The 13,912-nt window shown below is 36.5% G+C and overlaps 1 protein-coding gene across 1 annotated transcript in view; it reads left to right on the forward strand.

Moving 5' to 3' along the window:
* Positions 1 to 503: 503 nt before the first annotated feature.
* Positions 504 to 13,912, forward strand: part of NUCB2 (nucleobindin 2) — a 15,555-nt gene continuing 2,146 nt past the window's right edge. The window contains exons 1-10 of the mRNA XM_010292546.1: positions 504 to 647; positions 1,368 to 1,475; positions 2,793 to 2,919; positions 6,233 to 6,336; positions 8,012 to 8,197; positions 8,829 to 8,919; positions 10,442 to 10,500; positions 12,042 to 12,134; positions 13,185 to 13,274; positions 13,843 to 13,912. The exon at positions 13,843 to 13,912 is cut by the window's right edge and continues 116 nt beyond it. Of these exons, the coding sequence (XP_010290848.1) occupies positions 504 to 647; positions 1,368 to 1,475; positions 2,793 to 2,919; positions 6,233 to 6,336; positions 8,012 to 8,197; positions 8,829 to 8,919; positions 10,442 to 10,500; positions 12,042 to 12,134; positions 13,185 to 13,274; positions 13,843 to 13,912 (1,072 nt within the window). The remainder of the gene's footprint in view (positions 648 to 1,367; positions 1,476 to 2,792; positions 2,920 to 6,232; positions 6,337 to 8,011; positions 8,198 to 8,828; positions 8,920 to 10,441; positions 10,501 to 12,041; positions 12,135 to 13,184; positions 13,275 to 13,842) is intronic.

Below are 13,912 nucleotides of genomic sequence, written 5' to 3' on the forward strand. Positions count from 1 at the left end.
GGGGATCTTGACTACTAGCAAACTACTCCATTGCTGAAACATAAGAACTACTGGCATTACTACACTAAGATCTGATTCAGTGTCCATGATTATCTCTAGGAGTTTGCCAATAACTTCAGGAAAGACATGATCAGAGTAAGAACGTCAGTATTAGTTATTCAAGACTTTGCCGTCCTAAACAAGTGTATGGACATTGGGTGTTCCCACCTGTTCTGCAGAGCCATTGATAATACTTCAACATGTTAAAAACCTCTCACTGTTTACAGTACAACTTAGGTTTGCCACACAACTGTAGGAGAATCTGAGGAAATCTCTGTGCGTAATAGTGACCTTTAAAAATTAAAGCTGTATTTAATTCTTTGAGTTTTAGTGTTCCTTGAGAGCAGTAGAACATGTGGGAAGTGGATTATTACAGGTATCTATGTAGGAACGTCAAAAAACTCTAATCAGTACAGTGTGATAACATCCTTTGTGTTAATTTTTGTGACTTGGTCTCATTTCAGATGAAGTGGCTATCTGTCCTGCCCCAACAGTGTATTTTGCTGATGACATGTCTCCTAATGGCCTTGGAAGCTGTACCTATAGACATAGATAAGACAAAAGTCAAAGGAGAAGGCCACGTAGAAGGAGAGAAGGTAGAAAATCCAGTAAGTGTAAGAAAATTTATCTAATTAAGTATTTTTTCCTAATTGTTAGTAATCTGGCTATAGCAAACTGCATTCCTGAAATTTAGATGTTCTTTGCTGGAGTTACTTGCAGGAATGAAACTAATATTAGCCCGTATTGTCATACAGTCTACCATCTACTATGGTGAGGTTCTGTTTAAATCTGTTCTTTCTCATTTTTTTCCCATGAGCTGCTAAAGGTGAGGTGCCCCATGCAAGGCATTCCCCAGTTTACAATAAGAAGAACCGCTTACTGTTCCACGGGGACTTCTTTCGAGCAATTGAGTGGTGACTTAGGAAATTCCACTCAGTGATTCCAGTTCAGTGTTTCAAATAGAACAGTAATGAATGAATTGCACTGTTTTAAAAAAACAAAAACAAAAACAAAAACAAACAAACAAAAAAAACAAAAACAAAACAAAAAACCCCAAAACAAACCTACAACTGTATTAACAAGACAAATGCTTGTGTAGGACATGGATTCCTAAACACTTTTCTCCTCTTCCTTGTCAGTTGCTGAAACAAATGAATCATAAGAATAAGTTGTTAGAGGGCAATGATGCAAATCAGAAAAAATGAAGATACGTAAGAGAGTAATGCCCGTGTTGCTGATATTTGAGTTTCAGTTTAATCATTGTATTTAAACAAAATTAAATATTTGGTAGTGTATTATTTTCTCAATTTCACATTCTTTTCTTGAAGGATACAGGACTTTATTATGATGAATATCTCAGGCAAGTAATAGATGTCTTGGAAACAGATAAGCATTTCAGGGAGAAACTCCAGACTGCTGACATAGAGGAAATAAAGGTAAGTACAAAAAAAGGAGTTAAATTAAGGTTAATTAGATCCATAATCATAAGCCATGTATGTTGTATTCTTTCTTTCTTTTCTTTTTTCATACTCTTCTCAATTTTTGTGAGCTTAAATTTCCTCTCATTTTTATTTACTTAGGTATTTAACTCTTACTAGATCTTTGTCATTAGTTAAGGGACAGCTGAACTTCTGCTCATTAAAGAATATCCCATAGCATTTAAAAAAACCCAACAACATATACTTGAATTCATAGTTTCTGCCTTCTGCCTATCTACTAAAAAGCCAGTTGCAGACTTCATACAAGCAGGTGAACCTTCATGTACATCAAAACACCTGCAATCGTAGCTCTCACTCGCTGTTGCCTGCTGAGTGATTTGGAACCCCGTTTCATATATAGAGGTATATCTGCCTTCTGAGACTAAGATAGTGTGTCACAAATGAATATGATGACATGGAAGAGAATTACAAGAAAGTGAGATCTTAAAGTCTGGGGAAATTGAGGAGTTGTGCTAGAGGTAAAGTCAGTGTATATAGGAATAAAATAGACCTGGCTTTCTCCACTGCTGTCTTTTCTTTTGTGCCAATCCACATAGCACTCTCTCCAAAACCTCACAACATTCTTGTCTTTTCTACTTTAGTTCCTGGCTCTAGGTGGTGGCTGTTCTGCATTCCTTTTTATGAGCTAGAAATTCAGCAAGGGACAGGTAGGAAACAGTCTAAAGTGATAGACTTAAAGAAGAGATCCTACCTTTTGCATTTCATGTTATCCCTCATGTTGCCATTGGCAGCCTTTGTCTCCTTTTCCTTCTGTGCTACATCTAGTGTAACCCTTGAAGGTTACTATCTGTTTCCAGATCCTGATAAGTATTCTTGCAATACACATTGGTGGCTGTTGCTATGCTTGTACCTCCTCTCAAGTCTTAGAGCCGTCATCAAGTGGATGAAGAACACAGCACTTTGTGTGCATCTCACAGTTCTTTTGAACTAATTTGAGAATATTTGATAAAGAAATTTGTCACTTCTTAAACATTATTAGGTATTTCTGCTTCAAGGTCATGCTTTTGCTCTTTGGAGGAGCAAGATACTTAGAAATTCTCTTTTCAGAAAGCTTTTAGGATTCGTCTTGGGTTCTACAACCATAGGCTTAAAAAAAATTTTGAATCTGCTCTTTGAAAAAATTTGAGATTCTTACAGTGTGGGCTACAATATTGCCAAAGACTGCTACTAGTCTGCTATCTTGCAGCTGATGTCTAATGGGAATCCTAAGGGCTACTTTATTCTAGTTTTTATAGACTTTTGTTTTTTTCACAGAGTGGAAAACTAAGCAGAGAGCTTGATTTAGTAAGCCACCATGTGAGAACACGGCTGGATGAACTAAAAAGACAAGAGGTAGCAAGATTAAGAATGTTAATTAAAGCTAAAATGGATTCTGTTCAAGGTAAGAATACGAAATTTAACTAGGTGAGTTAACAGATGGGATTGTGTTGGAGAGGTGCCCAAGTCCATCAGTTATGCTTTGTTGTCAACAATAATGACTGTAAGCTGAAAGTGAGTGTCCTTTCCAAACTGGCCTAGGGCCAGTAAAGACCCATCTTTATAAGAAACCGGGGAGAAAAACTATCTGTATTTTATAACTAACTAAACCTGATTCTGGCTGTGGATTTTTCAGATACTTCTAATCCTTTTTCAACGTCTTTTTTTATTTTTGTAGTGCCTCAATTTATAGTTTACTCCCTGAGAATTAGTAACGTAGTAGGTCTATGTTTAGGAATACAACATGAATACATAGCATTTCATGTCTTTAAGGGTAGAGAACAAACTTTTTTTTTTTACAGTCAGTTAACACACAAGTTTTCCTTTTTCTCTTTTTAAGCCCCCATTCCACCAATTAGAGTTCTTGTACAGATTTATAATAAACATCAAAGAATTTAGAAGATTATTTTTCTTATTTTGGGGGCAGTTTTAAGCTCCTGATTAAAGAAAAGCATTTGGAGTGAAAAAAATTCTCTGTAGCATTTTCTTAATGGCTAGTAAAATCGTACAAACTCAGGCAATTTCTTTTAATGAATAAAGTATACAGGTTTCTAATGATTCTAATTGCTGTATGTGTGTGTGGGAAATGGTGCTATCCCTTTCTATTTCTTATTACTGAAGAATTTTTGAAGTTTGCATTTAGAACTAATTCTGTAAATTTCTTACTAGTGGTTTCTTTTTGAAGAGAATTAGTTGCTCATAAACAAAGATCCTAATGATGGGCTGCATGATCTTGTTTCTGAAATGCTGTTATTCACAAAGAAGTTGTAATAAAAAGGGCTTAATTTGCCTATGCAGATTATTTTATTATTAAAAACCCTTGCAAGTTATGTGGAAAGATCCCATTGATTTGAATAGATAATGTATCCATTTTAAAATACTTCAAGAGTAAGGACCTATCTTCTAGGCTATGCCAAATTTAGAGGTGGCAAGCAGACTGAAGAAGTATGCATGTGCAAGTACGTGTTTATGGGGATGTTACTAGGGTCAGGAAAGCATCAGACTAATTTGGGAAAAAAGATATTTACAGTGTAGTACCTTTCCAATGAAATCTTTAGGTGCTACCATAGTATAATTAATCAATAATAATATAGAGTTGGCTGAGGGCTTCAGATCACCTTTCTGTCCTTTGCTGTCTTTTAATGAAAGTTGTAGTCCAGAGAGTACAGTCCACTGGTAGCTAGACAGTGCAGACTAGCAGTAGCCTCTCCACAGGAGTCAGTGCATTGCCTCACATACCTGCCAGACCCCGTGTTCATCTTCCTCAGGCAGCTTTTTAGCTGCTAAGAGCCTGGTCTCATGCTCCTATTGCAGGCAAGTGGTCCAGTGACATCATGGTGACACTCACAGTGAGCTAGTTGATGGCAGCTATTGTGTATATAATGATTTTGTGTATTTTGAAAGTTTTTAATTCTTTAATGGACTGATTACTTCTAGCCCTCTCTACTTCCATAAATCAAGAGTAACTAACAGTGCATGCTTTAGAAAAATAATTACCCCTAACAGATCAGGTCTGTTACAGTGTAAGTGTGAGATCTTACATTTGGGAAAGAACAGGAACAGATTATTGCAGTTCAAACTATTCAGATGACTACTAAGATGTGAAAATACTGGGAGTGGAAAAATATTTTGTAAAGTTTATAATCAGCCCTGCCAATGAGCACTTCACATCACATAAAACAAGTATGGCCAGATTATCCATAAAATGCAACTGCATCTATACACCTAGGCAACATCTTGGAACATGTACAAAAGAGCATTCTATAGTAAGAGCAGGCAGAGCTGTTTGATTTCCTTTTATTTGTTCCATTAATTTTTTCCCTATAATTCCACTTAATATCTTAGCCTATCCAATCTAAAAAAAAGAAAAAAAAAAGAACACAAACCCCCCTGTTTTCTTCCCTCAGATGGATCAGGTTTGGGAAAAAAAAAAAAAGAAAACAGACTTGAGATTATATTCTGCATATATTCAGTCCTGATCCAGATGTGCTTTTAAACATTTTCACTAAGATCCTACTAGACTGACCAGTACAGGACAGAATAATGTTAGGGGTTGGGTCTCAGATACTACAGTAATGTGTCAAGTAAGTACTGTCAAATAGAATGAATATTTTCCCACAAAGATAAGAAATAGAGGAAAATGGGTCTGGGGGCTGGTGGAGTTTTTTGTTTGTTTTGTTTGTTGTTTGCCGTGGTTTTTTCAAGCCTATTGTTATGCTTCTAAAAATGTTTCAAAAACAGGCTAAGGCACATATGTTTCAACAGAAATTGTGATCTCACCAGGGACGAATGATGGCTGAAATCTGCCCCAGCCAGTGTTTGCTGTTTTGTGATAATACAGACACAGCATTGAGTGTAAGACAGAGAGTTTGCCCAATAATAACATGTTCAAAATTGTGTTTTCCGCTTTATTAAAAGAACTAAAATATTCTTTGGTAAGCCATGTAGTAAAAGCTTGTAAAAATTGTTATACATAACATATCAAAGTGTATGCTGCTTCAGATAGCATTAGCAGTCAGAAACCATGGTAACAGCTAGAAAAGCCTGTTGTAGAAATGTGTTTTGTTGTTTGTGCATTGGGTATTGATATTGTTGAGTATCATTCCTATCATAAGGAAGAGAGAAATGTTTGCAGCTTTTAGACACAGGACCTGACTCTCCATTGTCCTGCACTTCTCATTTTGCACAAATGAAACTTGAATATCTGCTTCTCTGACTTGATACAATTTTACACCATGTTGTACACACATCTTTGGCCAAACACAAGTCATTTGCAAAAAGTACAGGGCAATAGAAGAGTCAGACTTCTCCCAGTTCAGGGAAAAGATGCAAGTTGTTAGCTTTGGTACTCCGCATAACCTCAACTTTCTCATTTATAAAAAAGAGAATAAAATGTTTTTCTTAGTTTGTGAAGCTCAAATTGATTGTACTTTTCCTTGCTGAAACACAAGCCTTAATTTGTGCATGTTAAATTATTGTGTGCAATGCAACACGTGACACATCAGAAGTAATATAGTGCAAATTGCTATAGTTTGCCAATAAACTTCAGGAAAAGCAACGTTAGAAGGGTTGCTGTAGTTTCCTCCAACAGTGAAAAGATTACCCAGTTCTCAAGGAGCCTCAGGTACTTACAAGGCACAATGAAAGTTTTTAACTTCCTGATCTTGCTTGATTTCAAAGTTATTTTAATGTTTTACATTTGTACCTTGTTCTTTCAGATACTGGCATAGACCATCAGGCTCTCCTTAAACAGTTTGAGCACCTGAACCATCAGAATCCTGACACGTTCGAACCTAAAGACTTAGATATGTTGATCAAAGCAGTGAGTGCTAGATATAAACTACTGTGGGGGTTTTTTTGGTATTAATTATTATGCTTTTTTCCCTCTGGTAAAGGCAAACCCTTTTATATATACACCACTTTTTTATAGAAGACATACAGTTTTCATTTTCAGAAAAAAGTCAGTTGTCTCCATTGCACACTTGAAAACTGTTGTCAATGCGCATTATGCTGAAGAGCCCATAAATTTTGGGGTGGCATCTTAACAGGACTTGCGTTCATGGGCCAGTACAAACACCTCCAGGAATAAAACACGCCTTTCTGTGAGCATTTAAATTTAATGCAGTTTTGATAGGGGTACATTTTTCCCAACTATATTTTTCTGATTTCTAATTCTAGATTATTTAAGCATCTCACAGCATGACACTAAAAATCATGCCTAAACTAGCCATTTGAATTTTGGGTCAAGCTGCAAATCCACAGCAGAGTAGAATTTAAGATATCAATATTAGAAATTGCATATGCTGGGCATGGCATTCAATATCTCTTTAGCAGATTCAGTATCAATCATAGGTGTGGGGGACTTTTTCAGTCCATGTTTATTAAGGGGATGCAGTTAAGCTAAGCATGGCATGGCTTTTTTTAACTGCTGGAAAAAACACGCTTCCCAAGGGGAAAAAAAGACTTTAATGTCAGATATGCTTTAGGGAGCACTGCATGTCTGACAGAAGAATTTGACAGTTTTAATATTTTCAAAATAAATGGAAAGATAACATATATATTAATCTTCCTGTAATTTCTGTGGATTTTTTTTTACCCTTGGAAAATTTTATCTCCGCTTTCTGTAAAATTATTTTTTATATAAATATTATAAAGTTTCTTGCCATTTCTGAGCATCACTCCTGGGAAGATTCTGGTTGGCTAGGAGAAGTATATCCTCAGTGGGGCAGTTATTTCCCTTTCATATTATTTTTCCTGTCTTCTCATTTCTCAGCTGAGATATCAGCAGAGTGTAGTGGGCATTTTAGGGAGTCTGTGCTTTGAAATTGCTTTTGAAAAAGTACAGTGAATCTGAAAATTAAAATGTAAATAATGGAGAGACTGTATCAGGTATGAACATGTTCCTTTGCAAAACACTACCAAAACATCCTTTACTACCTTGAGCTGTCTGAAAATGATACACCTCTCAACTCTATACAAGTACTTGTCAGAAATCCTCCACTCACACCCTTTCTCTTCATATAATTGTGGAGTTTTATTTAATTTGTATTAAGCTACTGCAAACTAACTCCCATTATTAATGAAGGCACTTTTTTCATTAAACGGTAGGATAAGCTACAAATGTTCTTATTCTGAAATAATTAAGGAGTTAATGGCACTATTTGAGGCTGTGCTTAATTAGTATGGGACACACTTGAGTTAGTTTATTATTAATTGATGAGAATGGACACCTTGAAGCCTTCTTACAGCACTGTGTAGTTGCAAAAATTGTCCAACAGTGAACACTTGCAAATTAATTTCTTTGAAAATAACGAAGTGAGGAGGGATGTTTTTGCATCACTGTCACATGAAAGGAGACGCCCAACTAGTCTACCTTATGTTTAAAAGGAAAATGGCAATATGGCCAGCCTTGCCCACAGATCTGAACGATACAGTGTTTTTGATGTCATATGTGGTAACATAATCTCATATGTCTATATATATATCTATATTTTTAGGCCACAAATGACCTGGAAAACTATGATAAGACCCGCCATGAGGAGTTTAAGAAATATGAGATGATGAAAGAACATGAAAGGAGAGAGTATTTAAAAACTCTGGATGAAGAAAAGAGGCAGCGAGAAGAATCCAAATTTGAGGAGATGAAGAAAAAACATGGAGATCACCCTAAAGTTCACCATCCTGTAAGGCCACGGTCTTGTTCTTACATGATTGGGTGGAAGCTTTCCTTTCCAGAGAGAAAAAGCTAATGAAGAGAAGGGTGTATCTTGTTTGTTCTCAGCATTTGTCTCTTCTTATTGACATGGGAGCGGAGTGTGGGAACAGTGTTGAGAGCATTACAAAACCCACTATATATACCCCCATTTTTTCTGTACAGGTATGCTCTTTGCTGGCAGAATTATTATTTACAAAGAAGCTAAAACTCATGAGGAAGAAGCCAGAATGGTATTCAAAACTGTAGGGATGCCTTTGTGGTATGCCTGACGTGCAAGGAACCGCGTTACAGCACTTTTTGCTCTAGAAAAGCGAATTTAACTCCCTTCAGCTATTGTTTCTAGATGAGTCTGTGTGGCCATGACTGATGATTACAGGTGTTCTTTTCCACAGAATATGCATGTCCTTGACACTCCCTCTTCCCTGGGCCGTTCTGTCTAATGAAAGTATTAGACCTGATCAAAAGGGAATTAAAGAAAATTCCATTGATTCCATTTGCAACATGACTAACTAGAAAACAAAGCCTTTCGGAGAAACTGTAGTGCAGAAAAATTACATTTAATCATTTTTTAATAGTTTTTCTTTGTAACTAATCCATAGGGAAGCAAAGATCAACTGAAAGAGGTGTGGGAAGAAGCAGATGGACTAGATCCTAATGAATTTGACCCCAAAACATTTTTCAAATTACACGGTAAGAGGTTTAGTTTAATTTAATGAACAAGTGAAGTGACTTTCTGTTACCTTCTGCTGAGAGTAAGTTTGCCTTATGCTAGGATGAAGTCTTATACCTCAAGCAACTTTTATGAATCTGAAGAGTATAGAGGAGAAAATATTTATGTTGTTGTTTGTAAGTTAAACCCCATTTAAAACTTTGCAGTAGGAAGTTGAAAACGAAGTTTTGTTAAACTACTCATAAAATCATACAGCCAATAACCAGTAGTGATTGCTCAGGGAAGTATGGGTGCTTAGAGGGCTCTCTATAACTTTGCTTACACACTATATACTAGGAATAAAATCTCAGAAGTGTGTGTGCTTTTTCATCATCTCTGCAGATAAGTGACAGACTCTCCTGATCTTTGGAAGGGTCGTAGAAGTGCCAAGCCTCTCCAGAAGTTGCAAGATTGCCTTAATAAAACAAAAACCAAAATGACCCCCAGTCCTGCCTCTGTATTTCTGAGCAGTGTGCAGCTATAAACAATAAAATAGTAGCAGAGATGAGGATGCATCTCAATGGGCATTTTGCTTTAAATGTGATTATATAAATGTGTAACCTTATATCCTGACATTGTTAAATGCCTCATAGTAAAGTACCCTTAAGCAGATCGTGGCTGACACTGGGCTGTGAAGGGTTGAACGGTACACAGAATTTGGCTAATCCCAAAGATGATAATTTAACTGAAGAAAAGTGTTCTAGCTTGAGTCTGAACTTTTATCTTGGTTTATAAAATATAGAAATATGTATTAATAGTTATTAAACCTTATTTCTTCTTTCTAGAAAGAGATCTTAAAAGATAATTTTGATAATTGGTAGCTTTTTTGTGCAAATCTTACCAAAACAGAAATAGCTAAATCTACCATTTGTCTTAGAACTTGGTATGTAAAACAATTCCAAGCAATTAAACAAAAATATGGCATAACAACACTCATTTGAAGTAGACATTCTCTTTCAATTTCAGAGGTAGTATAACAATATTCAGAGTAGAATGTAGGATAGAATATAGATCATTAGTTATCAAGTATTCTCCACTTTGCATTTGTCATGAAAAGTCATTTTACAGTGATCTCAAGCACTGCGTATTTATATAGATTTTCACATAATTCTTTAGGTTTCTTGGAGAGTCATACTGTTGGTTAACAGAGTTTTTCTACAGATTTTTGTTGCTCCTGAATCTACTTACAAATTTAGTTGTTCTCAGCAATATTTTTTGGCAATTGCTTTCTGCGCAATCCTGTTGTGACCTATTTCAGTTTGCTGACCTAAGAAGTAGGGAGATTGCTTACAGACTTGTCCAACCAACAAACTAAAACAGTTCAGCCAGTGCCTGATAAAAACCTAAACAGAAAAAACAACCTATGTAACCAGGATCTTGTTAAATGAGGTTTTTAATCCATGTGAGATGTGTACGCTGATACTTAGTCAACTCAGGGAGAACTCTTACATGTATAACTTTCTGTACATACTCAATTTGTATTTTCAACACTTCTTTTTGTAGATGTCAATAATGATGGTTTCCTGGATGAGCAAGAATTAGAAGCCTTATTTACTAAAGAGGTAAAAAAAAAAAAGACGTTCAAAAACTTAACTTGGTTCAGGAAATGGTTACAGGGATGTCTGTATTTTTTCTAAGTATATCTGGGGGCTTTGGACTACAAATTAGAGTATTCGTGCCAAGTTTTGTGCTAAAGCGTAGAAACATATCAGCAGGGAAAATAAAGTACTTGAAGCATAGGACTCGGACACCAGAGACCTAGTGCTCATATATTTCTCTGCCATGGGCTTGTTTGAGATTTTATAATTAATTTGCAGGATAGCTATACCTGTATAAATTGCAATGCAGAGGGCTGCACTCGTGCTCTGGCTAGATGCAGCCTGGTAGAGGTTCTGAAGCTGGGTATCTGTGTTCATTCAGTGCTAATCTAAAGTTTTAAGATTTGTTGAGAGAAAAAGGGTCATGATCGTGCGCATTGGCTCAAAGACAGCACGTTGTGGAAGCAGCTACAGAAATTTCACATGTTTTGCATCCAGCTAGTTTTGGAGCACATGTACATCTAATAAAGTAGTCAGGCTCTTAGTTTCTTTAAGCCTCAGTTCGTTGTCTATGAAAATGCCAATATTGGTATTTCTTTGCCTCCCAGAGGGGTAATGATAGCAATGTACTGAAATTACAGTTTCCTCACTGTAGAAATTGATGTGATGGGAATTGCAGAATCAATTAGTAAATGGAGGGCCTTGGTCTTCATTTTTCCAGTAGGTTTTGTTTTGCTACAGCAGAAAAAAAAAAACCCTAAACTTCCCATTCAGAGATCCAGTACTATGGCTGTCAATATCTAGTCTTAAAATTTTTTCTAGATTTCACAAGTCAGGGAGGAAATGTGCTATACAGTGTATATAGAAACTTATAAATTCAAACTACTGTGAACTTCTGAATGAATTAAATTTGCAAATACAGATTTCTAACAATACTTTGCCATAATCCTCTCTAACACAATGAAGATATATGGCAGTCTTTTTTGACAGATATGTCCCACCATTTTGCAGTTTTGTAGTTTAAAAACAAATAGTTTGGGGCCTTAACATTAATTAGCAAGCGAAGCTAAATGACTAGGAAAGCTAAGTAGAAGCAAATAAGCATAAACTCATCAGAAGGACGTTGTGCAAGAAGAGAAATGGACTATTAAATTAAACACTCTATTTGTCTTGTGATATCCTGAATGCTTACAGGGTCAGCTGCATGCTTTGGTAACAAAGCTACTCTCTCCTGTTCCAGAAACCACATGGAAACTCTGCCTGCTTTGAATCAAATGTAGGATCAGACTGTGCATGCTGAGGTCAATTTTACTGTAATGTCCACAGCACTGAATTACAACAGACCACATGAATTGACTGAAAACTTCATTCTTAGCAATGAAAGGCTCACTTGTTGCTTAAATACTATGCTAAAAGAGGAGAATTAACACACACACACTCTCACTCTGTTGGAAAAATGGTGAACTCGTGTTTTTAGCAGCATCTCGTGCTGCTGTTCCAAATATGCTGGCATTTGAATGAGCAGCCCTTTCTCCAAACTAACATTTGCTAATTTTGAATTTCAGCTGGAAAAAGTTTATGATCCCAAAAATGAAGAGGATGACATGGTTGAAATGGAAGAAGAAAGGCTGAGAATGAGAGAACATGTAATGAATGAGGTGGGGACTGATGTTCAGTAGAGCTGCTGATTTCCTTCTATGTTCAAGAAATACAGTCCTCTCCTCCTAACATGAGGGTTGTCCAAGTACAGCAGAAGGGGACAACCTGTCACACTGAATGCTGTTTGTGCTGGGATTCATATCGAGTTACAATTCCCAAGCCCTGTCCCCATACTCTGACATAAATGCCTGCTGAGTAGTTTTTATTTAGAAATTCCAGAGAAGGAATTGTGCTGTAGCCCCCATCTTTTGCAGATACAGAAATCAACAGAAATTCCCTGTGAATTTTGTGTCAAACAGGGAAGACTCTAAATGTGCTTGTGCATTTGGCAAATGGGTAAGGTTTAGGTGTGACAAGAGGGAATAGAGCAGTGTCTTCTTTCATGTAGCTCACCTTTGTCCATTCAGAAGGGAGCTTAGAGCTCAGGGTATCACTTATGACAGTGAATACCTTTACTAGTTCTGATAGGTTTTCAGCTCAGGAGACAGAGGAAAGGGAAGAGGATGTTTTGAACCACCATGTTTTTCACTTGTATCTTTTCTGTATTTAACATTAATCCTTAAGCTTGAGGAATGGAGCGAGCCTGGTCTTCTATTAGTCATAAAGGGAAGCATTTCCTCCCTTCCCCTTAAAGGATTCTGACACAATTCAGTTGGGGTTTTTTTGATGTTTTGAAACCTCCCTATCCAACAGTGGAGAGTACTCTGACTCACAGTTACAAAATTATTACCAGAAAGCTGCAAAACATTTTTCTCAAAAAAAATCATGCATACCATTATTAGTGTTGGGGCTGTAACCACAAATAATGTTTCCAATAAAGCCAATGGATTTTGAAGTAAAGTGTGAGAACTTACTTTTTATTTCCATTTTTGTTAAGCTATATATGAGCTTGTGAGAGAAGTTTTCAGAAGATGTTGCAGGGACTCTCTTGGAAATGGGACAGTTCAAAAATAAATTGTTATATTTTAACATATTTGCATAATGAAATTAAACATTAGCTCCACCAAAACCTGTCCTTTAGGTTGAGTTTAATTTTTTGCTTCAAATAGGTTGACATCAACAAGGACCGGCTAGTGACTTTGGAAGAGTTCCTACGAGCTACAGAGAAGAAAGAATTTTTGGAGCCAGATAGCTGGGAGGTAATAAGAATGTGTTCCAAGTGCAACATACTGTACTGTTACCATCACTCTAGCCAGGAAACCAAATGGCATGTCTCTGACCTTTGCTTTTTTCCAGTCCTGTTCAGTACATGTGTGGTTAAGCGCCTTAGCTAAATGCGATGTACAAAATGTAGCAGACTAATGTAATGCAAATGTAATCTTTATGGTCTACACACAAACAGGCAAGGTCTTGCACCACCCTGTGGATTCTAGAAGAGCTTTTTCCAGATGCTTTTCAAACAGAAATTGGACATTGGACAATCACTTTAAAGGGAAGAGAAGAGCTCCTGTGGAAGCAAGGGGAATTTTTTCCTCCTACCTCTAAACCTGTAGTAGAATTTTGCTGAGAAAATAGCTGAGAAACAGCTGTTTTGCTGTTTCTTACAGTGAGTGTACTAACCCTTTACCGTGTCACGTCTGGCTATTTTGATGAAAATTTTAGTGTTGTTTAGTGAACTGTACATCTAATAATAATTTCAGTGGGAAGGTAATAAAATATATATGCATTCCTGTGTAAGTATTCACATTTGTATGTATTTTCTTGCAGACACTTGATCAACAGCAGCTCTTCACTGAGGACGAGCTGAAGGAATTTGAAAGTCATATTTCTCAGCAGG

Source organism: Phaethon lepturus, unplaced genomic scaffold (genome assembly GCF_000687285.1).
Source record: "Phaethon lepturus isolate BGI_N335 unplaced genomic scaffold, ASM68728v1 scaffold4918, whole genome shotgun sequence".
Taxonomy (NCBI): Eukaryota; Metazoa; Chordata; class Aves; order Phaethontiformes; family Phaethontidae; genus Phaethon; species Phaethon lepturus.